The sequence below is a fragment of the Phyllosticta citriasiana genome (genome assembly GCF_038021145.1).
Source record: "Phyllosticta citriasiana strain CBS 120426 chromosome Unknown IWZ02scaffold_2, whole genome shotgun sequence".
Taxonomy (NCBI): domain Eukaryota; kingdom Fungi; phylum Ascomycota; class Dothideomycetes; order Botryosphaeriales; family Phyllostictaceae; genus Phyllosticta; species Phyllosticta citriasiana.
Window position 1 is genome coordinate 1,178,220 of NW_027117279.1, and position 25,357 is coordinate 1,203,576.

Here is a 25,357-nt window from a genome sequence, read left to right on the forward strand (position 1 = left end):
GCGTCCAGGTCGTGGTGTCGAGTCTTCAGCGGAGAAGAGATGCGAGCGAGCAATGATGCAGTGCGTGTTGGCGGGGGACCTCTGGGTTGGGACCGCCGGCGCGGATCTAAGCACAGACTCTCCCTCTCCCGGCCCGCCCCCGCCACAACCTGGTGTACCAAACGGTTTCCACCTCTTTCGCACCACCTCTTCCAATTCCAGACTCTTGCACAAACCCACCTCTCTCGGTCCGCGGGTCCAGTCCAGTACTTCGCAATGCATCCTCACCTCCACACAAAGGACAGCGCCCGTAAGTCCTCGCATTCTCGCATTATCCGGCGCATGCGCTGACCACCTCGATTCGCCGCGACAGCCTGCGAGGAACTCGCCAACGCTCTCGAGGAGTGCAGCGCCAGGGGCTTCCTCTGGCGCTGCGCCGGCATGTGTACCAAGCCCAAGCACGCCCTCAACATGTGTCTGCGCGCGACGCGAATCGAGCGGACGGCCAAGAACCGCGACGAGGCCAAGCTGAAGCGCGAGGAGATCAAGAAGACGTGGGCAGAAATCGACGCCAACTCATAGGACCTCAAGATTCCAAAACCATAAAACTACAATCTCTCCTCTCATGAGTTGACGGGTCTACTTTTTGGTTGTGCCAAGTCACTTTGGGATGTGTAAAAATACGGATGGGAGTATACATGGCGCATGGGTTGGATTGCTGTAGGACGCCGGTAAACTTGCATGTGCGGAGTTCAGCCGGCTCTCTACTTTATTTCATACCATTCGAAAGACGGATAGGAGACTCTTATGCGGCAAACTCGTGCTGGACGCTGAGCGCCCCGGCCTGCGTCCGGTTACGCCAGCGTCGACTTTTCCCCCTGTAACATGCGATCTCGAGTCACGCCCACCGTCTAAAGGTCCTCCATGCAACTTCATTCAGTCGTCAATGGAAGAAAGGGCCGCAAACCGCGATTGCACAGCCAAGGAATTTGATTCATCGTCTTTGAAATTGCGCCAAAACATTTCTCTTCCCCTGCCTAAAGGCGGCAAGCCTTCCTGTACACTCGGGAGCAGTATCCATCAGTCCAATGCACTGAAAATATCTACCGGGGAAATCAGAAACGTGCTGGTAGACAAGTTCAGGAAATCAACCAATGCTCTCTTCACTCGAGAAAATCTCACTGCAACTTTGCCAAGCGACGTCAGCGGTAAACTTATTGGCCAGCACCGCTACAGTTAACAGACAAGAGAGAAGAGGCTACCGGTTGTGAGGATGCCCATGAGAGAGCAATCAATGGAAGGCTTCTCGAAAAAGAGATGAAACCACCAAGTCAGCTGCGTCTCTCACACGCCTACATGCGAAATGTACATAAAAATGCCATGCTCTTGCCAACCAGCTGACTTCTCGCACTTTCTTTTCAGTCGTGTATTGAGTAATAGTGTAAATATGTAGTTTCCAGCAACATGTAAACAGTAATCCTCTCTTTTCCACCCTTTTTTTAGCAGTTTGGTTGATCACATGCTCTCACCATCATTAACATCATCATCAACGCACCTACGAGACATCTCCCTCCCTGCTAATGCCTGCACATTGCATAGCATAAAGACATCGCGTGGTCTAGCTGTTAGTAATAGAAGCTGGTAATAGAAGCTGGTAACGCCCTCACACCATCACCAAACCTTCCTCTGAATGCGTAAAATAATAATAGTGCTAGGCATGAGGTAGATAAAGGTGTGATTTAATGACTACGATCCTGCCCAACCATCCATTTGTTATCATTTTGCTACGAGTGTAAGCACTGAAATCTTATAGATAGATAGATAGATAGAAAGACAGAAAGATACTCGATTGAGGGGTTCGTGAAAGAGAGAGAAAGGGCATGAGTGGGGGAAAGGGGACTGTGATTCCCTCTCGTTTGTCTTCTTGTGCCTCTTCCTCTTCTACTGCCGCTGAACGAACGAAGTAAGGATTAGACACTAGCCTCGCATTTTATATAAATCAGATCTCATTTCCAAGTATAAGTCTCCCAGAGTTGATACTGAACAGACGCATGCTTCTTGCCCACGGCTAGTCTCCATTCACAAAGGGCAGCGCGGTTGAGCTGAGCCCCGTTCCATTATCCACTTAGTCCCTTTGACACGTCGTTCACTTCTTTCGCCATCACTGCACTCGGTGCCCTTTCTCCCCGCACGATTGATCCAGTGAGTACTTCAAGAAGGATTCAACACGCACATTGTGACCAAGCGGGTCCTGAACCACGATATGCACCAGCGAAATGGTTCATCTTTTTCCGTCCTTCAACTTGTTGATTAAGGTGATAGGTATCTGAAAATGATCCGTTCCGACCCCGATTCTCGCCAGCCAATGACACCCCATGTGGCCGACTCGTTCGCTGGGGTACTCCACTCACTGACGTGCCGAAATGCTACCAGTGCTGTCCTTGCGTACAAGAACGGTGATGAACAGTGCGAGCGATTGCCTGTCGTGACCACCGTTTGCTCAAAAGCACTTCATACACCTAACCAGGGGCTCCTCCAGTCTCGTCCGTCAAGCTCGTCGATCCCCTGTAATTTTTTCTCTCCTCCATTTCCGAAAAAAGGGTTTGGCTGCGGTGATGCGGCAATGAGGACGCGCAACCGCAGGTTGGTTAAACAGTCCAGCCGTGGTCGTCAAACAGGTTGGCAATAGGCGGATTGGATTGGATTGGCAGCAGCGCGTAGTGGCACGCCTGGTCTACGCTTGGCGTATGATTTCTTTTGGCGATCAATACAAGCCCGTGTCAGTTTCGGCCGAAATCGAGTTGAACAGGAAGAGGGACTGGGCACCTGTCAGGAACTCTTCGCTGTTTGGCGGAAAGGGTCACACTGGTTAGCCTGTTGTTCTTTCATTTGGCACGGAGATGAGAAAGTTATTCTTGGGCCTGAGGTTTGCAAACGTGTGGCCCCAGCCCCTCGTGAAATATCTCTTCATGATAACAAAACAAATGGTCCAAGGTAGCAGCAAGGGCAACTCACAAGCTCAGCGTGATGTAGCCATCACGGTCCTCGTCGTACTTCTTGAACACGTCCGTCATACGCTTGAGGCTGATGCACGCCTGCACGAACAGGTCAAACGAGATTTCATTCTCGTTCCGCCGGTCATAGGTGCGGAAAAGCAACAACACGAACTGCGGGCTCAGGCGGTAACCGAACGCTATCAGGGCGTCGGAAAACTCATTATACGAAATCTTGCCGCTGCGATCCGTGTCGAAACGGTCGAAGAGCGAACGCCAGGCCGCAAGGAAAGCCCAGAGACCGCTGTAGGTTGCGCGCTCTCGTCGTTAGCTGACGATTTTCCAAAAACAACGAAAGTATCGCAGGGGCTCGCACCAGAATTCCTCAAAGTTGATGGTCCCGGAGCGGTCCGTGTCAAACATCCTGCGCGGTCACCAATGTCAGCTTCCTAGCTCAGCCAACCCCACAGTCACAGCCACATCAAACGACGATCTACCCGTCGCTTCCGCCCACTTTCTTTTTTTAATCCATGACACTTCTTGGTCTTCGCCCGTCCGCTGTGGAAAAGCCGTCCTCACCTAATCATCATGCGCACCGTGTGCGAATCAAAAGCCGACCAGTCACCATTCACGAGCGCGCTCCCCAGCTCCCTTTCGCTCAATTGCCCGCTGCGATTCTTGTCCACTGCGCCGAACAGCCTCCACAAAGCATCACGGTCGTTAGCATCGCGGGGAGGAGCCGGTGTGGTTGGAGGTCTGGCATGCGAGCCCAACGGCGGACGACCATGCTGAAAGTTGGAAGGCGCGGGCGCTGCTCCGTAGTTTTGCGGCGGAGGCGATGCGTAGCCGCCAAGGGACCCGCCATGGCCATGGGCGGGCGAGGGAGCACCTCCACCACCGTACCGCGGAGAGTGCCGCCCATCATAACTGCTCGCGGCGCTGTGGTAGGATCCTGGCGGCGGAGGCCGGCCGGCATAAGGGTCGCGGTAGCGGTCGTCGCGCGGAGTGGGCGGGACAGGCTTGGAAGCGTAGGCATCGGGGCGGGCAGAAGAATAGGTTGGACGCGGGGACACGCGTGATTGCTGGGAGAGAGCCGCGGCGGCCTGTGAGGTCACCGTCAGCAAGGTGTTGGAGAGGTTGGAGAGAGCGGAGAGCAGACCTGGTCCGGCTCGGCGTGCGCAGGCAAGGCGTCAGGATTGTATCCCTTGTTGTAGGCCATGTTGGTGAGAGCTGCTCCTGTCGCAGAGAAGGCAGCAGAGCGAGGTGACTGGATCAGGCAACAGGCGGCTTTTGTAGAGCTCTCGAGAACAACGGACAAGTCGCTTGTTCACAGCCCCCGTAAGGCTGAAGGGCGAGCTTTGCGGCGCTCTAAAGAGAGAGGAGGAGTTGGTGGCAGGGTCGAGGGCGCAGGTGGAGTTGCTTGGTCGCGACAATGGCAAACAAAGGCAAAAGGCGTCAGGCGATCCTCTTGGGACGTGACAGGTCGATGTCAGGGATACCGCGAGGATGTCGTGGCGGCGGCGTTGAGGTGTGGGTGGGGTCGGGCGAGGGGCACGAATGGTTGGTTGGGCACGTTTTCACTTGGCCAGGCAGTCTTCGCCGTTTAGAATGCTGTCGACGTCTTTCTTGGCTTCCTTCCTCTCGTCGTCGTTCCCTGAACCGCAAACCGAGTATGAATCTACGTCCATACATGCGCACGGGGTCTGTAGCTATATCGAAAGCACAGCCCCGCCCCTCGCGTACATGGCCAGTACCGACCTGACGACTGGTGGATACTTGACTTGGAATGATGTCACGACCGCTGGACCCCAGGAGCGCATTCGAATTCGAACAACCTGCCCTACGACTGCCGTGTCTAAGCTTTTCTTGTCCATGTGAACGCTGTCGAACCTTCAACTCTTGACTAAGCTTCGCAGAACCAAGGAAGGGGTTCCTTGGAGTACGCGCGCCCCAGCAGCGACACCCTGGCCCACCGAGATATGGAGCAGCAGTCCTGGTGGATCTTCCATTGTTTGCTCCCGCGCCTTTGCGAAGGTTCTTGTCGTAGATATTATGTACAACTCATTTTCAAATCTAAGTCGACGTAGTCAAGCTTAGCCGCCAAAAATATACTCGAATCTCATCTCATCTCCAAACGCTCGAAACCGACGCATCAAACCACAACTCCCCCACCTTAACCCCATCCGCTCAGCAAAGACGAGCGGTTTGCTTTCATGAGGGAATGGAACGTCATCAAGCTCCGGAAAGAATGCGCTGCAACGGCCGTGTCAGACCAGACATGAGCGTAAAGAGTGTTGTAACCCTCGGGTATCCCTTGAGACCAACCAGACCGACGAGTACGCAAAGATGACAGTAACAGATAAGACAAGGCCAAGTAGGGAGAGAGCTAAAATGACCATGGGCAACAGGGTATGTGAAGAAGGGGCTTCAGCAAGACAATGAGACAAGGAACAAATCAGCCGCCCTCCCATACATCCAGTCTAGAACACCAAACGACCATCTGCCCAGTCATTGGTTTCCGTGATACAGCACCAGAAAGGAAAGGCTTGCAATAATGTATGTGACGGCTCGTTGAAGGTTATGGAAAGATGGAAATCGTTCATCAAGTCTTTGCCTTTTTACTCTGGCCTCCGTCTGAACCTTCCTCTGACGTTTTTCGCTTTCTGTTCTCCTCTGGATCATCCCGGAAACTCGGCCCGTTTTGCACGACAGGCGTTTGGAAGGTTAAGGGACTTGGCAGCATATTCGAGGAATTGCTGTTGTAGTCCCAGTTGGGGTAGAAGCTGGAAGGAGACGGGAGTAAATCTCCGAGATATCGGCTTGGTAGGGCCGAAATGGGAGTTTCTGTCTTTTCATTGAGCGAACCACCAGGATGGTTGGTGCTACTGTGATTCATAGGCGGCGCGGGACGAGCAAAAGGATTCGGTGGCCCAGTTGCGCCGGCACTCAAGAGCGCGCTCGCGCTGGGAGAAGGTGGAGGGAGAACAACGCCCGACGAGTGGGATGCCTCTGTGCTCGTTCTCGCTGGTGTCGCGCCAGTGGTGCTCGCATCCTTTGGCGAACCAGACGCCTGAGTGTTTTCAGCCTCGGAATGTTCGTCAGGTATTTGCACTTTGAGACGGGGTCGCTTGGCCTCAGAATTGACACTCCCCACCCGCGCAGGTGGTGGAATGGTGGGAAGCGACGAGGTAGAAACGGTTCGGTGAGGATGGTGCGCGGCATTCCGAGGCGGTTGAAGAGGAGCCGTTCCATTGTGTTGCTGTTTTGTAACTTGTGCCACATCGATGGACTGAGGGCGGGGAGGCTCAAAGCTAGGCGGATGCTCTACTTTGATCTCCGTCTGAGTGGTGCTGGGTCCCCAGTGCTGAGCAAGCACGGACCGGCTGTCATCGATTGGCGTAAAAATGCTCGAACTCTTGGCAGCTGCCGGGAGCGGCTTCGGTTGCGGTAACGGTGGGCTTGTAAAATTGTGTTGGTCCGGTTGTGGCGAAGGCACGACGGATTGTTGGCGCTGCTGATGTTCTTGTTGTGAAAGCGGTTGCGAGAGCGGTTGGGGAAGAGGCTGCGTGGTCATGGGCGGCGGATGCGATTGTGGATGAGGCATTGGCTGTGGCGGCGGAGGTTGCTGTGCAAACTGGGGAGGCATTGACTGCCTTCTTGGCTCCTGCATGTATACTTGTTGAACTTGAGGGTGTGGAGGCGGCGGCGGATGCGGGTACGATGGCGGTGGTTGCGGCGGCGGGCCTGGAGGCGCTTGCTGGGGCATGGGCTGCGGGGGGTAAAACGGAGGATTTGGTCTATAGTTGTACGTGGGCGCAGGTGGTTGCGGCGGCGGATACTGCTGAGGCGGAGCGAGGTTCGAGCTTGGTCTGCGGATATGGGTTCGAGAGTTGGGACGAGAGAGATTCTGAGGGGGCTGCGGAGACACATGTCGCTGGTGAAACTGAACACCATTTGGCACAGGAGGCGAGCCAGAAGGCGTTGAATGCCTAATGTGCTGAAACTGCTGGCCTTGAAGATGGGGAGGCATCAACATTTGAGGTTCTGGTGGTGAATGAGAGCCTGGCTGCTGCTGTCCCGCGTCGTCGGCTTCCTCGTCTTCCTCGTCCCCCTCTTGCTTGCCCATGAAGTCCTCGGGACCCTTGTGTTCGTGCGCGCCCCCATACTGTGGTTCCATTAGCTTTCCGTTCCAAACAACGATGGAAGGGTCCGAACCTGGCGAACATATTGGTATCGGCCGATGGTCTCGGTAATGTCTCCCGACGAGAATTCGTACAGCTTCTTGTTGTGGCCAAAGATGATGACGGCGACGTCGACGGAGCAAAGGACGGAGAGTTCGTGTGCTTTTTTGAAGAGACCGCCTTTGCGCTTCAAAAAGGTGCTGGGCGAGGCAGACGAAGGGTCAGCTTGGATGGTTCTTTGAAACAAAGGTCGCACAACGAGCCCCTCGGCACGAACATCAGCGAGACTCACACTGATCTGTTGCGGTCGTCTTTGATGGCCTTGATTTCGATCTTTCTTCGACCCATGATGATGCGACTGGGCTCAGGGTGGGAGCATCGAATGCAGGGCAGCGCGTGGTAGTGGAATGCTGCGGTGAGAAATGGCGGGCTGGGACTCGGCGACGGAACGCAAGGCGCTTGGCTTGGTTTGGGTCAGGGAGCAGCGGGCGCTTTGTTGCTGGTTTCGAAGCGGCGATCGGAGGTTTTGGCGCAGGCGTGACGAGAAATTAATCGGGGGGCAAATACAGTAGAGGGGAGGGTGGGTGGTGGGATGCAATGCGGCTCTTGAACAACAGCAGGCAGAGCGCGATGTGTCTAACCTCGAGGGCTCCCGTCTGCTGCAAAGTGCGATGGGGGCATCATGCTAATTATAGCATGAGTGCGTCAGGGATCACACCCGGGCGGCCTGGCTCTCCTGGCCACTCTAGCCCCAAACCACAGCAATTAGCCGCTAAACGTCCCAAATAGGAGCGTTTAGGCTCGCTGGCCGCTGCCGAGACTCTGCCGCAGCCTTCAGTTGCCGGGCCCTCCCGCTAAGGTAAGCTTCCTTTCCTTCACCACCACACCCACTGCCACCGTCCACCACCTCACCTGGCACCGGCACCATCAAGATCGTTCTGTTCGCCACCGATTGAGCCACTGCTGCCCTATTCCACCCCCCCTCCCTCTGACTCTCCCTCTGCTCCCCCCTCGCCGCCCACTGCCCGCCTCGCAGGACGTGCGGAACTTGAAGCACTCCTTGCCCAAACGGAAGATGGAAATGACGATGAACGCGCGACGGTTCCACGACCCCTGAGCAAAGACGGCCATGAACAAAATGGTGGAACATGATTGTTGCCAAGCCGCTGCGTCGACCTGCCTGCTGCGCTCCTCATGCGCCTTCGGCAGCTTCTCGTCGCATTCGCAATGAGCTGACTCGATTGCTTGTCGTCAGGTTGCTAGTGCCGTGGGCCGAGTACGGAGCTCAGTTGCTTGTAGAGGACACAGCACTGCCAGCTCCATTTTGCATTTGCGGCGCGGACAAGACGAACATCGAATATGGTCGCCATGGCTTTAGATACATGCAGCAGTCTGCAGGAACGCGGTGGAGCGTGCAACAGTGCGCGAGCTCAGGCCTGACGTCGGCAGCCCCGTTTTCGCCGGACGAATGATGAAACGGGTTGTCCTGCTCACGCAGCACACGACAAAGGAATACTGCCGGCCGCACCTCATGCCTGCTGGCACCAACGGCGCTGCCACACGGCGACAAAAGAAAATTCCACGAGCGCGGCATCTGTCTTGGGCTAGCCTGGCGCCCTGCTGCGGTCCAGACGGCGAGCGGGACGGGGCAGGCGATCCCTTCTCCACGATGCATCCGGATTTCCAGCGAGCGACTCCCGGTTGACGGCTGTGGCTGGCGCTGCGCGTTTCGTTTCGTAGCTGCGGCGCCGTGCTATTTTTGGCTCCCATGCTTTTCTTGCTGCAGGGCAGACGACACCACCAACCCTCCGGACGTCATGATACTGGCTCGCTTATCCCACGTGTTTGTTTGCTGGCTGGCTGCATCGACAGGAACTGACAAGTGTGGCAGGACACGGCTCGCCCGTCTTGACATACATGGCACTTTCTCCGTCGCGCTTGTGCACCAATGCCATAGCTGGCCGCCTCAAGCAGCGTTCTGCCTGCACTCTTTGATGCAAGCCATCCACTTTGGCTTGGGCGGTGCTTGGTCGCCTTTCTACTCGTGGTTCAGCTCTTGGCGCTGGGCTTCGACGACCAGGCAAGCTGGCCATCAACCCATCATCCCTACCAACTATCCGTAAACGTACTGCGCGGCATTGAAATCTAGGCAATTGTCCTGTGGCACGTCAACTCTAGCTCTATTTTGCTCGACTCCGCCTCAATCACCGAACTTTGGCGAATACACTCGAAATATGTCCAGCGGCGTGCCACTTCTCAGCAGCGCCCAACGCCCATGTCATACGGGAATCTATCACGACGCAGAGCGCCAACTAGCTCATCAAGCCCCCCCCTGGTCCAGCCCTGTCCCTGACAGACGGGCCTTCGGCGAAGGTCATGTCTTACCGCCACGCTGCTGCTGTTGCATGCGGTGTCATCAACGCGACACGGCGCCGCCCTTCATGCCCAAGCTACCTAACAAGCCACCAGGGACTCGTGCGGGTCCTTCGTTTCCGGTTCTTCCCAGTCAAACAAGCTTTGTGCACGAGCAACGGCTGGCGCGTTTCTTGGTGTGTTCGGGGACGACGTGCTGCGAGGATGTCTTCATCTAGCTGTTCTTTTGTAGGTAGTTTGGGTGCGCTCGACGATATCCCAGACCAGACTGTGCGAGATTAGTTGATCAGCCAGTCTGTTCATTACAGGAGTGAAAGCAGCCGGCTCTGATATACGTTAACAATGTTTGTTGAAGGTGGAGATCGAGGCTGTCTGAGTTCGCCGCCTCATGCAATCGCACTAGTTTGTATGTACCAATATTTTTCAGTTTGCTGGTTGCCCATGCATTTTACGTCATGCCGCTGCCTTTTTCTACTGGCTTTTTACCATCCACTGACCACAAATGCTTCGATGAACATTTTCCTTGTCGACGTTGCCTCGTCGAGCCGACTTACCTTCCTCGTACGGCCTAGCCTAGCCTGGCCTAGTCTGGCCTGGCCTGGCCTGGCCTGTTCACCTGCTCAACCAAAGTGAGCATCGCAACATCATAGTGCCCTCTCGCGGAGACGCATGTATCTCCCTGTCCATCTATTTCTCGGGCGTGCGGCAGCCCCTCTTCTTTTCAAAGCGTCTCGTGAGTGTCCATCTGTACGCGTGGGTGGAGCATGTCCGTCCTGTCTGGGTAGGTATGCAGTCTTTCAATTTATTCGCTTCGAGGATTGATGGGGGGGAGAGAGTGAGAGAGTGAGAGAGAGAGAGAGAGAGAGAGAGTGAGAGAGAGAGAGAGAGAGAGAGAGAGGACTGCTGACGCCGGGTCAAATTACCTGTGTGGAGCACTGAGTGAGAAGCAGCCATGTCCGGTGCACATGACAGTCGGCGCACGCCGACGTCTAGGCCGTGAGTTTGTTTCTTCCAGTCATCATCCCTGGCACCACCATCAGCAGCCGGGAAATTCAAAAGAAAGAGAGAGAGTAAGGATGACGAGGGGGCGAGGCGGTGGAATCCGTGGATACGAGAGGTACAGAATGGGTAGTGTGTCCAATTGAGACCGCTAGGTGCATGCGAGCCCGGTCTACAGATACACAGACCTAAAATGCCAATACATGCGTAAATTTGCCATGTTATGGCCATGAAATTAGTCGTAGCAACACGTTAGGAGTCACGTTGAACGGAGCAGCATGTCACGCCAACCCACAGAACGCGACGGGTCAGATAAATACAAACACCTTTGGGCACAAATTGCACGGAATCAAGCGAGTTGATCACCCAGTTAGATGGCAGTGATTATTACTCGCAGTGCTTCGGAGTAGCGTGGACGGTATTGACTTTGACGATGCAAGTGATGTTTTGGTGCTGAATATATTTGGTGGACATTGAATCTTGCGTGTGGGGAGAGTTCACGACAACAGCACCTGAATGAGAAGTCTATAAGATGAGATGATATTTTTCTTTTCCGTAAGGACTAGAAAGCGTTCCGTATTCCGACGACTCTCTGCTCTGCCCATTTCGAATGGACTGTTGGACTGAAGGCTTTGATCAGTTTTGTGACACGCGAGCAAGCTTGGAAGATGAAGTCGGACGACATGTCTTGATGTGAGAAGCGCGACTAGAACAAAGTACTAGAGCATAGTTTTCGGATGATCTTTTCGACCGCAGAATGATCGCGCCTGATGCTTGCTTTTGCAAGAGACGGGCCACCTAGAGCTGAGACCGTCGTTGAGCAAAATCCAGAACCTGCGTTCAAGTCCCAATGTTGAAACCCGGAAGCTATTCACGGTTCACATACCCAACGACCACCTCCATGAGCATTCATCGGGAAATCATAAGCCATCGCAGCGAGATCTTTTCACAGCATCACAACTCCCGTTCCCCCCTCTCCCGCTCGCAGCAAATAAAGTGCAAACGCGAACCGTTGACCCGTCCGACCGTCCTTCCGTCCCGCCCACTCTCCACCGCCCAGCCGTTTGCTCTGCCGACCGTCGGCAACGACGTGACTGGCTGGGGAGCCGTCAAGGGATCGACGGAACAGGCCGGAGTCCACCTACCGTTCCTGTACCGGAGACGGGCGGGAGGGGCACGGGAGGCGCAGCGCAGGGCAAAGCGCTCGAGTGGTTGGTGGGAGGTGAGGGCAGGTGTTTTGGATAAATGGTGCGGGTAGGGATGAAGTTGTGAAGACGTGCTTGTTGGGAGACAGGGCGTAAAGACTATGGCGAATGAGGATGTCTGATCGTCCAGCATGTGCGCGCGATCAACCGACGAGCAGCGATTCTCGTCGCTTCAAAAGTTGGATAAGCGCTGCGAGCTTGGTTGACTGTCCGCGTGCTTGGCGAGGCGAAGACTGCTACAAGGCATGGAGGTTGTGTGTTGATTTAAAGTGGGACAAGACGTAGAACCGAGTCAGGGCACTGCAGCCAGCCACTTGAACGAATACGGGTACGCATGTATACTGTACCTACACTAGACCGTTGGGCGAGGCTGGGAAGACATTCAAAACCCCCAAGATCAGACCGATGTGATTGTCGATAAATGGGGGCGACAATCGCGCTAAATCAGCAAGAGTTGCAACGTTGTGAAAATATGATGGTGGCGCAGAGGTCGACGCGCACTTCGAGTGTGAAGTGTACCTTATGCGCATTAATGTGCGGCGGCAAAAGTGAAACCGGTTCGCTGGGTCGGCGAGGTGGTGGATCCACAAAGATCTGATCTGAAGGAAGATCTGACGGAAGCTTGAGGATCCGCTCCAGGTTGGCGGAAACGCAGAAAGCCTGGCGGCCACGCATGTCCTGGCAATGGCCTCAGGCTCATCGGGTCGTGTTGCGTGTTGCGGGTGTCCTTTGAGCAACGGTTGTGAGGGGAGCTGAGTAGCGCAAGTATGGTCTGGCGAGTTAGACTTGGGACCTTGGTCTGCGGTGCACAGGATTAGCCGAGTGCTACTTTAGAAGTTGTTGCATGCCTGCTCATAAATTTGTCGGCCTGCTGCGAGATTGTCTTGGCCAAAGAGATTGGGTTTCTTCCTTTACGGGTTACAAGGGCAGGTCTGGTTGCTTTCTACACTGTGTCGAGGCAATTGCCCAGAAAGATTTTCAATCCATGTTAGTCCGCACCCAGTTACTAGTCGATGCAGGCACTTCAAGTTGCGCCCTACGCACCGGGACTTCCCTCTGAAACCGCGCCACGGATTTAAGCAGCCGTTGGTTATTTGACATGGGATGCGCAATTCGAAAATGAGGCAGGATTTGACGTGCTTCTAGCGGATTCCTTTTACGATTTCTGTGCGTCGTGTCCCCAGTTTTTCAAGCTCCTGATTGTCCTATGCGTCAACTGCTATCCCATGAAGCGAAAAAGTACTACACTCACCTGTACGACTTGCTCTCTGTATTTTTCTTGGTGTGTTCCTCTTGCGCCAGGTGACGCTTGCAATACGATACCACCTTTCTCATGTGCTGAATGTCATCCTCGTCATACTTTTCGGGGTCCTTGTCAGGATTCTTTTCCAAAATCTCGATGATCTTACGGCCGCTGTCATAGCGTTGGTCATAGTGCGCGGTGTATCCGAATTCATGTATTTACCTTTCGTGGCCAACGGTTTCCCCCGAGCTTGGATCCAACAACGTCAGTTACCTAGCAGCGGTGCAAGGTAGAGGGCGGTTGAGCAGGCCATACCCATCATCCTTGCCCCAGCCAGACCCTGTCGACTCTTCGGTGCCGAGCCAATCCTTCAGTTCGGTGGGGGTCATGTTGACGATTTCGTTAAACTCTCTAAGGGATGGGTCAGCAAGTCAAGGGAGTCAAGCCCAATGCAGAGGCATTTACTGCATGACTGTTTCAGCGTCTTTGACCATTGTGGGCGATGGTGTGCAGGGAGTAGTTTTGAAATATTTGAACAATTCGAAGATGATGGCTGCGTGACTCGAATAGGTACTGGCTGATATATATACTGAACGTACCTTTGTTCGACCATGACGGCGAGGCTAAAGCTACATTATGACGACATTGACGAAAGGCTTGGGCTGGATCAAAAGCGTTAGCGCGTGCAGCACGGGCGGATTTGATCGATCCATGGCGAGACGTCCGACTGCAGCCGGCGCTAGAGGGCACGCGCGTGTTTTTGATGGGATGCGAAAAGAAAAAGCAACCTAAGGGCATGCAAAAAAGAGGAAAATTGATAATGGGGCAGCGATGGGCGACGCCAGGAAATGAAGCCGAGTCAAGGCTCGCGCAGCTTGACGTTGGCGGCAGCGGCAGCGGCAGCCGGTCATCCGATCCAGGACTTGCGAGGAGAGCAGAAGGGTTGATCCTCGTCGCGGTGGGCTGCATGCAGGCGGCCGTTTTGACCGAGTCGCTGGTCACCTAGCGCGACAAGATGTGGTGTAGTGTCTGTCTTGGGCCTTTGGGAGTGGGTGGGCTTCGTTCCTGCAGGGCTGGCTGGATGCTCGCTCGGGTGACAGCGCACATGTCGGCAATGCAACGCCCTCGGCGAGATTCCCAAAGCGACAAGAAAGTGTATGCGGCAGCTCCCGCAACTCTGCTCGCCAGCGGTGGGGCCCGTGGTGTCTGCGGTTGGCCGGCCGGCGAGCGAGTGGCAAGCGGTCGCTGGGTCGCTGGGCAGACCGGGGGCGCAGAGCCAGAGAATACATGCGGTACGGTAGCGCTGTCTCAGGGCGGGTGCGGCGGAGGGAGAGATGGGTGTGTTGGCACCGCAGAGCAGAGCAGGGCAGGGCAGGGCAGGGCAATGGAGAGCGTGGGGAGCTGGATTGGAGCTGGGCGAATGATTGAAGCCGCGGCCTGTGCGGTCAACGGGGAAGATGGATCACTGATGCTCTCCTTAAAATTAAAGCCCACGCCCACGCCCACACCCACACCATGCCATGCCCATCTCCGCCGCCGCTCCCTCTCTGCTTGGCCATCCGAGTGTCCCTCCCTCGTACGCCCTCCACCGGATTTTTTTTTCTTTCTTTGTTTGGAATTGCTGCTCGAGCTCGAGCTCGAGCTCGTAGCCCGCGTCATATCCTCGTCCCCGTCGGGCTCACATCCTGCACCTTGACGCGCCCCCTGTCGCTTGTCGCGCGCTTCACCACGCGAATCCACTCCCGCATCGACTCTCGAATGTCCTCTTCTCCGCCGCGATAAAACTAGTCCAGCCCGCTGTTGTATCCGAGCGTCGCGCCCCTTGCGCTGCCCATCTCCCACACCTCACCATATCGTAAACAAACCACCTCGTCCATCACCGCTCCTCACCCAATCCATGTGCCCGTCTCGGCTCTGACGACGTCCCGCGCTTGCTCCACCATGCCTTTCTTCTCTAAGGTTTTCAAGCCCAAGGACGGAGCCAAGGCTAAGACCGGCAAATATGGGGACTTTTCTGATGGCATCGCAAACGCCCCGCCAAAGCCGCGCTGGCAAGACTCGTGGTCCTGGAAAGATGTCTCTCCAGACCAAGTTCAGGAGCTCATTCATGTTTGTACCCAGGAGCTCAAGTCGAGAGGTCTGTTTGCTCTCCCCGCGCTGCTTTTCCGTCACCATCTAACTCCCCAGCAGCTCTCGACACACCCTTCCTCCTCCTGCCCTTCCGACCTGGCGCAGACTCGACGTCTGCCCGTCATTTGATCACAAACTTCTTCAGAGACATGGATCAAGGAGGATCAATGTGCTATGGCGATGGGCTTCGGAACGAACTGCGCTTGACTGAGCCAATGGTATGAAAACTTGCCCCAATTTGATCGCCGAAGCTGCGAGGCACAACTTTACCGTATACCTGCTTGCTCTGCTAACTCCCGTCTTAGGTCCTCTGCAGCATCATGAAATGGTGCTGGAGCAGGCTTCCCGGCGGCGTGGTAACCTGGGACGCCTACGAGCTCTTCCGCGTTGGAGAACAAGGTATGCATTCATCTCGGAAGGTTTGCGGACCGGAACCTAACAACGACAGACTCTGGCATGGCCAAGCACTCCTTTGACACGTTCATTCCCTTGAGCGTCGAGTCAGAGGCTCGCCGTCAAATCATCATGGACTTCTTCGATTTGCTGGCCGCTGTCGCTGCTCGTGGCAAGACTAATGGGCTCGGTGGCAGAAAGCTGTCGCGAATGGCCGGCTGGTGGGCGTTTGAACACGCCGATCTGGGCAAGGGATTCGAAGGTGGTTACAAGACTTGGGCGCAGGCCGCAGACGCAACCAGTCACCTCTTCTTTGCCTACTTGCGCTCTCTCGCGCCAGAGGACAAAATCATCACCGGCATCTCCAACCTACCCCGCTCCCTCCAGGCCTTGCTGAATCAGACCGAATACCCTCCTGAAACCCCAACCTTGATGCTGACAGCGACCACCAAGGTGGTTCTCATCGTTGACTCCGTATCGCCCACGCCATTTGCGCTGCTTCGGAGGGCCAAGAACTTTGAGTATCGCGAGACCGATAGGGTGCTCCGCGAGTTTGCGTATCACGAAGACCCTGTATCGACGCTATCTGACGAGTGTCGCCGCGTCTTGAAAGCCATTTCCACTGCCAATGGCGCGACCGTCGAAGTCAACGGCTCGTCTGATCCATCCTGGTCCAAATTCGAAGACCTTGGATTCGGCTTCTTGGACGACATGTCCATAGGGAGTGGCACTGGAGGCTCCACAAACTCGAGCAATGGTGGTCTGAGGACCACTCCACGCTCAATGGCAAATGAGCTCGGTAGGCCTACAACACCTTCGTGGGCAGATTTTCTGTCCTCTGGTTTCACTGACGATAAAGCCACGGCCGCGCGGCCACCAATGCTGCTTCCACCTGACAAGCAACTGCCTCCAATCGGCGAGGTTACACGGGTGCAGAGTTCCCAGTCACATCTGAGGCATGGCGAGACCGCCGAGAACCTCGAACCGGGCGAGGTCGCAAGCATCAACAAGTTTGATCTGGATGAGACCTTCTTCTGGGTGTGGATTACGAGCTTGGCGCCAGAGGAGCCCAACGAGCGCAAGGCCGTATTTGGTCGATGCGCGCTTGTGGAGACCAAGCTTGCAGGAGGAAAATGGCTAGTTGTGGAGGAGCAGATCAAGGGCGCCTCGCCAGGTCCTGAAGAGGGTGCCTACGTTGTGGAGAAAAAGAGCAAGTTCAGCTTTACCCGGCGCCGTCGCAGAAAATCAACGGGCAAGAAACCTGCAAAGGAGCCGTACGACCGCAAGCAAAGCGAGACGCCCATGAGCAAGACGACCATTGGGCCGGACCAACACGCCAAAATCCAAGCCGCAGCGGCCAACCTCGCTCTCCAACAGCGACAACAAGGCTCCTCGGACTCCAATCAGCGCCGCGGCAGAGATGATGCTACATCGACAAAGACAAACAGCGTCATGACCCTGCAGCCCTTGGTTGCGTCCGAGGCGGGACCGGCTATGAAGTGGGCCAGAAATTTTGACAAGGAGACGCTTCGCGCTCAATATCTCGGGGACACCTCTGCAGGAACCGGCAAGGGCTTGTTCCATGAGAATTTGTCCTCTGCCAACATTTCCAACGGAGCTATTTCATCGCCGGAACCGGTAGCATCGCGCAAGGACACTCCGGAGCCGAATAAGTCGAAAGAGCTGCCGAGGAAACCCGTCCAGTCCAACCGAGACTCATGGTTAGTTGGATTTCATTTTTTTCTGCCCATGTCCTAACATTCGTAGGCCTGTCCCTTACACTCATTATAGTCCCAGTAGCCCTGCCCGCCCTTCACACGAACAGCCCGTCAGTGTGGAAGATGCCCATCTCGGCAAGAATTCTGCCCAGCGTCCCGACAAAGCCGCAGCTGCGCCCACGGCCCTGGCCGAGAGGCGCAAGAAGTTCGAGCAGCCCGACCCGGCCACTGTCGCCGCTCAAAAGGCTTTCGAGCAAGGCCCCACGAACCCTGAAGCCGAAAAGAAGCCCGAGCACAAGAAGCTTAAGAAGCCAACTCAGACTACGGGCGGCGGCTTCAAGAGATTGTTTACCAAGAGACAAAAGGAGAACCCTCTTCAGCGCAACAAGACTCCAGAGCCGAGTGCTGCTGACACAGGAGCCGGCTTTGAGGCCCAACAGCGCGAGAGCACGTCGCGCCCGAACTCCAACCAACGCCAAGTTGCGGCTACCCCCGAGCCCCCGGCCCACGCTCCTCCGCCGCCGCCACCGCCGGAACCTGTCCAGAAGCAGCCCGAGAACGATGCCCCTACAATGCGCAAGGATGCTGTCATGTACGACCACGATCGCCCTGCCCCCGTCTCGCGAGTCCACACTAGGGAGCAAGAAGAAGCAGACCAGCAGTTTTCCCGCTTTGACCAGGGGCCTGATGACAATTCCTATGGTACCGACTACTCTGACGACGAGCGTTCGCCATCCACCCCTTCTGCTCAAAAATCTTACACGCACGCAAACCGTCCAGGTCAGGCTCAGCACACAACTGCTGGATATGACGCCTCCCAGCCCGAGAGCTCTGAATACGCGTCGTCCGAAGCATCCATGCACGACGCCCAGCAGGCCATACCTCCAACACAAGATCGCTGGGCGCAGATCCGCAAGAACGCGGCTGAGAGGGCTATGCGCGTGAGTGAAGATCGATCAACCAGGCCGCGCCACAGCGAGAGCGTGAGCATGAGGACCGAAGATGGCGAAACTTCAGGCGAGGAAACGATTGAAGATCGCGTCGCCAGGATTAAGGCTCGCGTCGCTGAACTGACGGGCAACATGGACTCGTCTGGCAAAATCGTCACTGGTGCCCGTCGCTGAGCAGTGAGCGACTCTGGTACGAGCTAGCCGCGTGCACAGGATACCCCAGGACGCCGACGGCCACGTCGTTGGCAGCCCCAAGATCGTTGCCCTTTCCTACACCTTTCCGAACCGTGTGAGCGCGCCGGACTTTATACACTCCGACCGATACGAAGCGACTTCTAACGTCCGGCGTGTCTTACTCTTTCTTTGCGTCGACCGCCCTTCCCTCCACCATTTTCCTTTGCAATTTCCAACATTCTCCTCCACACTGGACGTCCTTCTTGTTTCTGATGATGTTCAGCTCATCATCTTTAATACCCGTGCGTCTCGGCATGAGCGCAGCGCCGCCCCTCAGCTTGCACAAGCCAAACGTTGTTCACGAAGCGTCGTCGGAATACCATCGAGATACCAAATTGCCGTCGAGCCTTTTATAGACTTGCCTAGTTCACACACTGAGCGGCTCGTTTTTTTTTCCCTTCTCGTCCGTTGTATTCCCTGCTCTATTGTCATCTTCTCCACCGTGATTCCCATTTCCTTGTTTCGTTGACTCTATATCTCATTGGCACTGTCGTTTTGTCACTTCTCATGTCGCTCTCAATAGATGATCGAGCGACGCTGTGTGTATTTTGGTTTGGTCTCTGTTCTGAGCTGTGGCGGGTGGATTGCTGTGCCGTCACCGTCGTCGGACGCCCCCCCTTTTTCCTTCTTGACTTTGAAAGATAAAACAAAAGCCAAACAATAGCATTCTCTGATTCTCCTTTGCATTATCGTTCGACCGCCCACCAGAGTGCTTGCTTGCATGATAATCCATCGCGTCCACTCCCTTCTTGTGCGCCTTGTTTGGCTCGGTGTATGAGCCATCTGTGTACGTATTCACTTCTTCCAAACCACCATGGCAGCAAGCTGTTGCTTCAGTACTGAGACCACCATACAGTCGCCCTTGCACAAGGTTGCGCGGAACGAGCTCGACATGGCACCTACGTAGCTCTAGAGTGCGTGCTAGGGTCATCAGTCGACAGTCGCCGCGAAGCCCACCACACATCCAGTACCCCAACAACCCAGCCTTAACCCAATGTTTCCACCGTCCTCCCCAGTCCATCCCATCCCATCGGCCTCGCTTCTTCCCATAGCCACTTGCGCCTCCCACATCGTCAACTCCAATTTTACATTTATAGGTTTTGTTGGCGACCTGGTTCAGTACGTACGACCATAGCACGCAGAGAATTCGGAACCCCGTCCGCTCTTCCATAGACAAGCTGCGTTGCGGGCGATTAGTAGTTGCGTGGGTGACCAGCAGCGAATCCCGAAAACGCCTGTTGTACGTTTTTGTCTTTTTGTCTTTTTTTCTAAGCGCAGCGAGGAAGCGAAGGGCCCGAGGTCCTGAGCGACGAGTGGAGCGTATCTAGTAGAAAACTTCCTAGAGGCAGAATGCTCTGATTGGTGGATTTAAAGGCGGAAGGAATCTGATTGGTAGAAAGTTTCTGCAACCGAAGTTCACCCGTCCATAAATGAGACCTTACCTTAGTAGGTTAGCTTAATGCCTTGGGTAAATCCCTATAAATACTACTGCTGTAAATACTGCTGCGAATACTACTATGAATACTACTGTGAATACTGCTGTGAATACTGCTGTGAATACTGCTATAAATACTGCTGTGAATAGTGCTATGAAAACTGTTGTAAATACATCCTGGACGCTCCCACTCTCCTCGCTGCGCTGGGTGCCAAAAAGGGAGGGTAGGCACGAGTAGTGGCCCGAGCTTTCAGACTATTTTGTTTTGTGGGGCTGAGGGAGCATGCGTGGGCTGGGGAGTTATGAGGAATGATTTATGGATGAGAGCGTTTATTCTTTCGAGAGTCGAGCGGGGAGGGAAGATAATGAGAGACATCGAGAGCAGTGCGGCCATCTTGTTATCATTTCCTTTCTTTCCTCTACTGCTTCTTCATCACAATGGACGGAAATTAGATATACTATACAGTATGCGCTATTCTCCACGGTGCATCTATCTCTAATCTTGGTAGCACCTCTATATGGTGAGGTAAATGTGAAGTAATACGAAGATGCAGATAACCATGAGAAATTTGTCAGGCTCGAATTTATCATAAATGAGATCTTTAATCATGTTAGAAGCAGAGAAGGGCAACATTTACACTTAGCTAATCATTTTACTACCCACTAACTATACGTCTTCTTCCTTCATCTCCTCATTTCGTGTGTCTTGATTCACCAGACTTAACATTTGATATTAAAGATCTCTTAACCCTCACCACCACCACCACCACCACCACCAACCAGTCTCACAAGTCTCAGCATTTTCCCAACGCGCAATAGCATGTTGTGCAGGTGCCGGAAAGATTATCGGACTAGAATGCACGGCACTGAATGACCGTTTGCCCAGCGAGAGCTTCTTCAGTGATGGACGCAAGACGACGACGACGCCGCCGCCGCCGCCGCAAACGACATCTTCCTCTACCGACAAATAGGCGTTTGACAGATGCCGTGCGTGGCCAGAGCGGAAAAAACCAGCCAGACTGAGAGGAAAGTCAGACACACACACCCAACCCACGTGTACCCATACCGTCGGTCAGTCAACGCCTCGAAACCCACCCCACCCCCCCCCCCCCCCCCCCCCCCCAAAAAAAAACACACACACACACACACACACTTGCTAACACCTCGACCACGCTCTTTTCACAGCCAATCGACTGACGTCTGAACTGACATACATACATACATACATACATACATACATACATACACACATCTATCTGGCTGGCTGGCTGGCTGGCTGGCTAGTTGGCTTGTTGGCTAGCTGGCTTGTTGGCTTGTTGTGGCGTGGCGGCGCATGGCCATCCTTCAAAAGCCTCGTGTGAGTAGGCTTGACGAGGCTTGCGGAGGCTTCGACTCGGGTGTAGCGCGGCGCTCCCGCCCGTCAGGGGAAGGAAAAGGGGGCGGCTGAATCTGAATGCTGGGAGGCGGCTTGCTGGAGAGAGAGCAGCAGCAGCACAGACTGTGATGGGCTAAAAGATGGATAGACAGACGGACCGGTATTTGAGATGGCGGTCAGTTGTTGTATGTGCGTGTGTGGCTGCATGTGGAAGAGCGACTGACATGTGTCCCAGTACATGAACAAAGTGGACGATAAGCGAACAAGTCACGACAGTAACGCGAAGCAAGTTATTTTTTAACCTTTTGTATTTCGTGTTTATGCATTGATGTTTAGTCGACGAGACGCAGAGTAAGCCAACCTGAGTCGACACCGCGACGAAAGAGAAGATGAGGGAGCCAAGACGCCGACGAGACCCAGCGGTCCCAAGCCATACATCTAGCGCTGATTAGATGCGGAGAGCAAAGAAGTTGTGCGAGTAGGTGGTACCTCAGAAGGGCAGTAAACATATTCGGCAGAAGAAGAAAGTGGTGGATAGGAAATAGGCTAGAGAGAATAAAAGAGGACATGGAGACTATGTGATGCAACTGGATGAATGGACAAAGAAGATGGTGGTCTCTGTTGTTGAAACAACATAGCCTGCCAGCAAAGGAACTTTTGGTACATGAGTGTGTCGATTGACGGTAAGAAGACTCGCAGGGCTCGTGCATGTGTGTCGTATGCGTATGGTCGGAGTAATATGAATAGTGTTCGCCGTTGCTCCGCTCTCCTTCACAGTACTGATTATCCAAGAGAAGAAGGGAAGTGCCTAAACAAAAAATCTCGCTTCAAAATGATGGGACAAAATGCACAGAGGGAAAGCCAAAAAGAAGAAACTGGCCGACTGCCAGACTTGGGCCGCTAGCGGCGTCGTCGTCGATGTAAGATGAGGTCGGAAGAAAGTCGAATGTGTTGGGAACCCGAGAACGAGACTCAGGGCTTCGAATGACCAGAAGAGCAAAGGGTCAACGGTAAAAGAGGTTGCGCAGTAGCGGGGCGGATCGACAACCGTCGACCAACATGGGTATAAAATTCAAGACAAAAGGCCCAAGCAAGGCCGGACGAATGCTGCATGAGGCAAGGGAGGAGCAGCCGAGTGCGCTTCTGCTCGATTGTCATTGGGCGTCGGCGTAAGCTGTTGGTGTGACGTTGGCCAGCAGGAAAGATGGGGTAATGGTAACAGCCGCGAGTCTGCTCAACAGTGTCCCAAACTCTTTTCTTCCGTTTGGAATTCGAGGAATCATCCAAATCTTCCCTGCCGCAAGTGCAGTGGAGAACGTACTCGGCGCGGCGTTTGCTCCTTTGTCCATGCTGTCCGTCTGGCTGGAGAGAGACCTTGAACCGCAGAGGCACAAACGGCGGGTGTTTCGCAAAGCCTCGTTCGATTGGCTTCGTTCCACCCTCAGAAGGTCCATGCCCCTCGTCCAGAATCTCAGCCTCGTGAAGAGTTCATCTACACACGTCCCATGGGGCTGGGACTATTCTCGACGCCATGAGCGTCGACTTTGCCAGCATTCCTGACACCATGCATGAAGGTGTCTTCGTCAGTGATGCCCCAGCTGTCTGACGTTCTCCAACCGAGCAACTCGAGAACCTCATGCTTTTCGCCATACAGCCTGCCTTCCAAGGCATCGAGTGCGCCAACCGCAGCGCGCACCAAAGCCTTGTCACCCTCGAAGACGTACACGTCCCAAATGCGACTGGCAATGTCGAGACCTGCGCCGCGACAGCAGAACAAGGTACGGAACAGAGGGTCGAGAAATTCTTCCGGAGCCAGGGCAAGAGTTTTGGTGAGATGATTATGGAGGCGCGGCAGCTTGTATGCCAGAGTCCGGAGAACGAGATCATGGGCGCGACGCATGGCGTTGGTGTCGTGGACGAGGAAGGCCATGGGAAGCGGACGGTTGAGGATATTTGCGAGGGCAATGAAGGCGTCGCTAGGAGAAAGATTGAGGATGAGGAGCGCAGCAGTGAGCTATGACATGTCAGTAAGTCGACCGCAAGCAGCAAATAACAAGGCTTACATGAGTGCCATGGACATAGCCCACGTCGGAGCGGTACATCGAGTACGCCATCAGCACGTCGATCAAGGTCTGATGGAGCGGACCTCCAGCCTGGAAGATCCTGAGCTCCGGAAAGGCCTCGTCAGCGTCTCGTCGAATGCCCTCAAACCAAACGGCCTCACGAGCACTGTTCTGGTTCGGGTCAAGCTTGGACAGCTTCGCATCCAGCGCCTTTGCTCTCCTCAACGCCGCATTGAAGCTGGTCTCTGACAATCCGAGATCATTTCCAATGGCTCGTTTCCAGACTTCGGAACGACTGCGAGGCGTGATTCCGTGCCACCAGAGCTCACGAGTTCGGGGAGCCGAGATGACCGCATCCCAGTTAGGGATGACGTGCTGCTCCCAAATTCGGAAGAGCGAATTCTGCTGGTCATCGCGCTGGTTGTTAAGCTCCTGTTGCTTGGCGACCATCCGCTTTTCTGCTTCGTGTTAGTCCAATTCTCTCCTTGGTCCATGTCTTGACTCACCAGCTTCTTGGGCGTGCGCCATCATTTTCTGGTATTCCTTCAAGTGCTTGCGCTCCTCTTTCTGGCTTTTGGGCGGCAGCCAGCTTGGCCGGGTCCTGCTCAGCACCTTTTCTTTCTCTTTACTAATTGGCAGAGGATCTATCATGATATTTCCTCTTTGGACGGGGGGTAATTGGACCATGGCCGGTCTGGTAGCATTCTTCTCCACCGAAGGCCTTGCTGAGGCCGCACCGCTTTGGATCCTGGCCTCCTGTAGCCTCTCCGACTCTCCAGCAAATTCCTCCAAAGCCTCCGTCAGCTCCCTGGCCTCCTTGGACATGTCTCCCAAAGCGTCCGTCCATGACTTGGTCCGCGAGATGGTGAGTTCACTATCTTCAGGGATGCTGCTGTGAGTCGACGCCGCATATGATCCCGTGGTCGACCTGCTTGGCGACCTGGTCCGCGAACCTTCGCCGTGCGCCGCCGATGCAGGAGCATGATGCTTTTCGGAAATTGTGCTTTCCGCAACCGAAGACGTGGAAGGCGAGCGAGACATTCTTTGGTGCGGTGGGCGTGGCGACATGGGTACATTCCACATGACGGCATCGTCAGGCAGATCCTCATCAGAATCATGGTACTCGGCCTCCAATTCCTCGACGGTCTTGCGCCCGGGTTGCCATGACTGGCGACGTACCGTGGGCATGGAACCGGGCTTGAAGTCGAGCTCAGACCGCGAGCGACCGGCGGGAGAGGCTGGAGGAGCAGTGTACCGGTGGCGCAGAGAGCGAGGCGAACGCGAGGAAGAAGCTCCCGGCGACGGGGTCCTCGGGGAACGTCCGGGGGAGAGCAACGAGGGAGCTGCAGAGCTGGTGGCGCTTCGGCGGGGGGGTTTGCGAGAGGGTAGGCTGAGAGTGGACGAAGAGGTCTTGGTTGCGCCATTGATTTGAGCTTGTAACCCCGGATACTTTGGTTTCGCGCCGTTTGTCAAATCCCGGATGGCGCCTGTTCCCACGGCTCCGTTTGCTCGCGGCTGGGTGCCAGGAAGTGCCATTGGACTGCGCATAGCAAAGGCCTTGGCCGAGTCTCGCTTGTCTCCGGTCTCCAAAGGGTTGTCATAACGAGGCAGGGATTTGACGTCGTCGAGGGTAATTTCCTCAAAGTGCGAGTTGTCCTGAGGCCCCGTCAGGTCGGAAAGGCTGGGAGAGCGCAACGACGACGACTTGGACGACTTGGAGTCGGTCAGGTCGGGGGGAGAGTCGGGAACTGGAGCTTGGAAGTGCATGGTTCCTGGTGGGAGCCTCAAGGAGGTTGTTGCAGGCATTGGTTTCAGGAGAGAGCGGAGTCGGGGGCGGCCGTGGTCGAGAGCGGCGGCGGCGGCAGCGGAGAAGCGGAAGTGGAAGGGCAGAAACGAGTGTGGGTGTTGTAGGTGTGGGTGTGGGTGTGGGTGTGAAAGAGCGTGGCCGTCGATGGGCTTTAGTGGGTAAAGAAAATCATGGTGTTGAGGAAGAGAGTCGCGGGCTAAAATGCTGGCGAGGCTGGGCCAGGAGTCGGAGTGGTGGTCGTCGTGTTGGAAACGGGGGGGGAGATAGAGGTACAACGGG

General features: G+C 55.0%; 7 protein-coding genes across 7 annotated transcripts; 2 read left to right on the forward strand and 5 right to left on the reverse strand.

Moving 5' to 3' along the window:
* Positions 1-255: 255 nt before the first annotated feature.
* On the forward strand, positions 256-561 carry IWZ02DRAFT_487444 (cytochrome c oxidase biogenesis protein Cmc1-like protein; the record flags this gene model as incomplete). The annotated part of the gene is made up of 2 exons (XM_066769365.1): positions 256-289; positions 353-561. The coding sequence occupies 2 exons, from the start codon at positions 256-258 to the stop codon at positions 559-561; spliced, it is 243 nt and encodes an 80-aa protein (XP_066626140.1).
* Positions 562-2,705: 2,144 nt separating this feature from the next.
* On the reverse strand, positions 2,706-4,297 carry IWZ02DRAFT_131360 (uncharacterized protein). The gene is made up of 5 exons (XM_066761619.1): positions 4,132-4,297; positions 3,552-4,075; positions 3,349-3,396; positions 2,995-3,276; positions 2,706-2,822 (listed from the first exon to the last, which is right to left on the reverse strand). Exons 1-5 carry the CDS (start codon positions 4,189-4,191, stop codon positions 2,744-2,746), a joined length of 993 nt encoding a protein of 330 aa, XP_066626141.1. The 5' UTR covers positions 4,192-4,297; the 3' UTR covers positions 2,706-2,743.
* An 857-nt stretch (positions 4,298-5,154) lies between these two features.
* On the reverse strand, positions 5,155-7,601 carry IWZ02DRAFT_131346 (SRF-type transcription factor RlmA). The gene is made up of 3 exons (XM_066761618.1): positions 7,446-7,601; positions 7,188-7,353; positions 5,155-7,137 (listed from the first exon to the last, which is right to left on the reverse strand). Exons 1-3 carry the CDS (start codon positions 7,499-7,501, stop codon positions 5,575-5,577), a joined length of 1,785 nt encoding a protein of 594 aa, XP_066626142.1. The 5' UTR covers positions 7,502-7,601; the 3' UTR covers positions 5,155-5,574.
* A 2,377-nt stretch (positions 7,602-9,978) lies between these two features.
* On the reverse strand, positions 9,979-10,794 carry IWZ02DRAFT_131451 (uncharacterized protein). Its single transcript, XM_066761620.1, has one exon. It carries the CDS (start codon positions 10,754-10,756, stop codon positions 10,214-10,216), a length of 543 nt encoding a protein of 180 aa, XP_066626143.1. The 5' UTR covers positions 10,757-10,794; the 3' UTR covers positions 9,979-10,213.
* Positions 10,795-12,886: 2,092 nt separating this feature from the next.
* On the reverse strand, positions 12,887-13,467 carry IWZ02DRAFT_487447 (uncharacterized protein; the record flags this gene model as incomplete). The annotated part of the gene is made up of 5 exons (XM_066769366.1): positions 12,887-12,926; positions 12,983-13,144; positions 13,196-13,222; positions 13,289-13,384; positions 13,439-13,467. 5 exons carry the CDS (start codon positions 13,465-13,467, stop codon positions 12,887-12,889), a joined length of 354 nt encoding a protein of 117 aa, XP_066626144.1.
* Positions 13,468-14,792: 1,325 nt separating this feature from the next.
* IWZ02DRAFT_131537 (uncharacterized protein) lies at positions 14,793-18,666 on the forward strand. Its single transcript, XM_066761622.1, has 5 exons — positions 14,793-15,110; positions 15,164-15,321; positions 15,409-15,502; positions 15,552-17,217; positions 17,288-18,666. The coding sequence occupies exons 1-5, from the start codon at positions 14,915-14,917 to the stop codon at positions 18,336-18,338; spliced, it is 3,165 nt and encodes a 1,054-aa protein (XP_066626145.1). The 5' UTR covers positions 14,793-14,914; the 3' UTR covers positions 18,339-18,666.
* A 4,034-nt stretch (positions 18,667-22,700) lies between these two features.
* On the reverse strand, positions 22,701-25,038 carry IWZ02DRAFT_487449 (uncharacterized protein; the record flags this gene model as incomplete). Its single annotated transcript, XM_066769367.1, has 3 exons — positions 22,701-23,222; positions 23,272-23,729; positions 23,778-25,038. The coding sequence occupies 3 exons, from the start codon at positions 25,036-25,038 to the stop codon at positions 22,701-22,703; spliced, it is 2,241 nt and encodes a 746-aa protein (XP_066626146.1).
* Between the last annotated feature and the right edge of the window lie 319 nt (positions 25,039-25,357).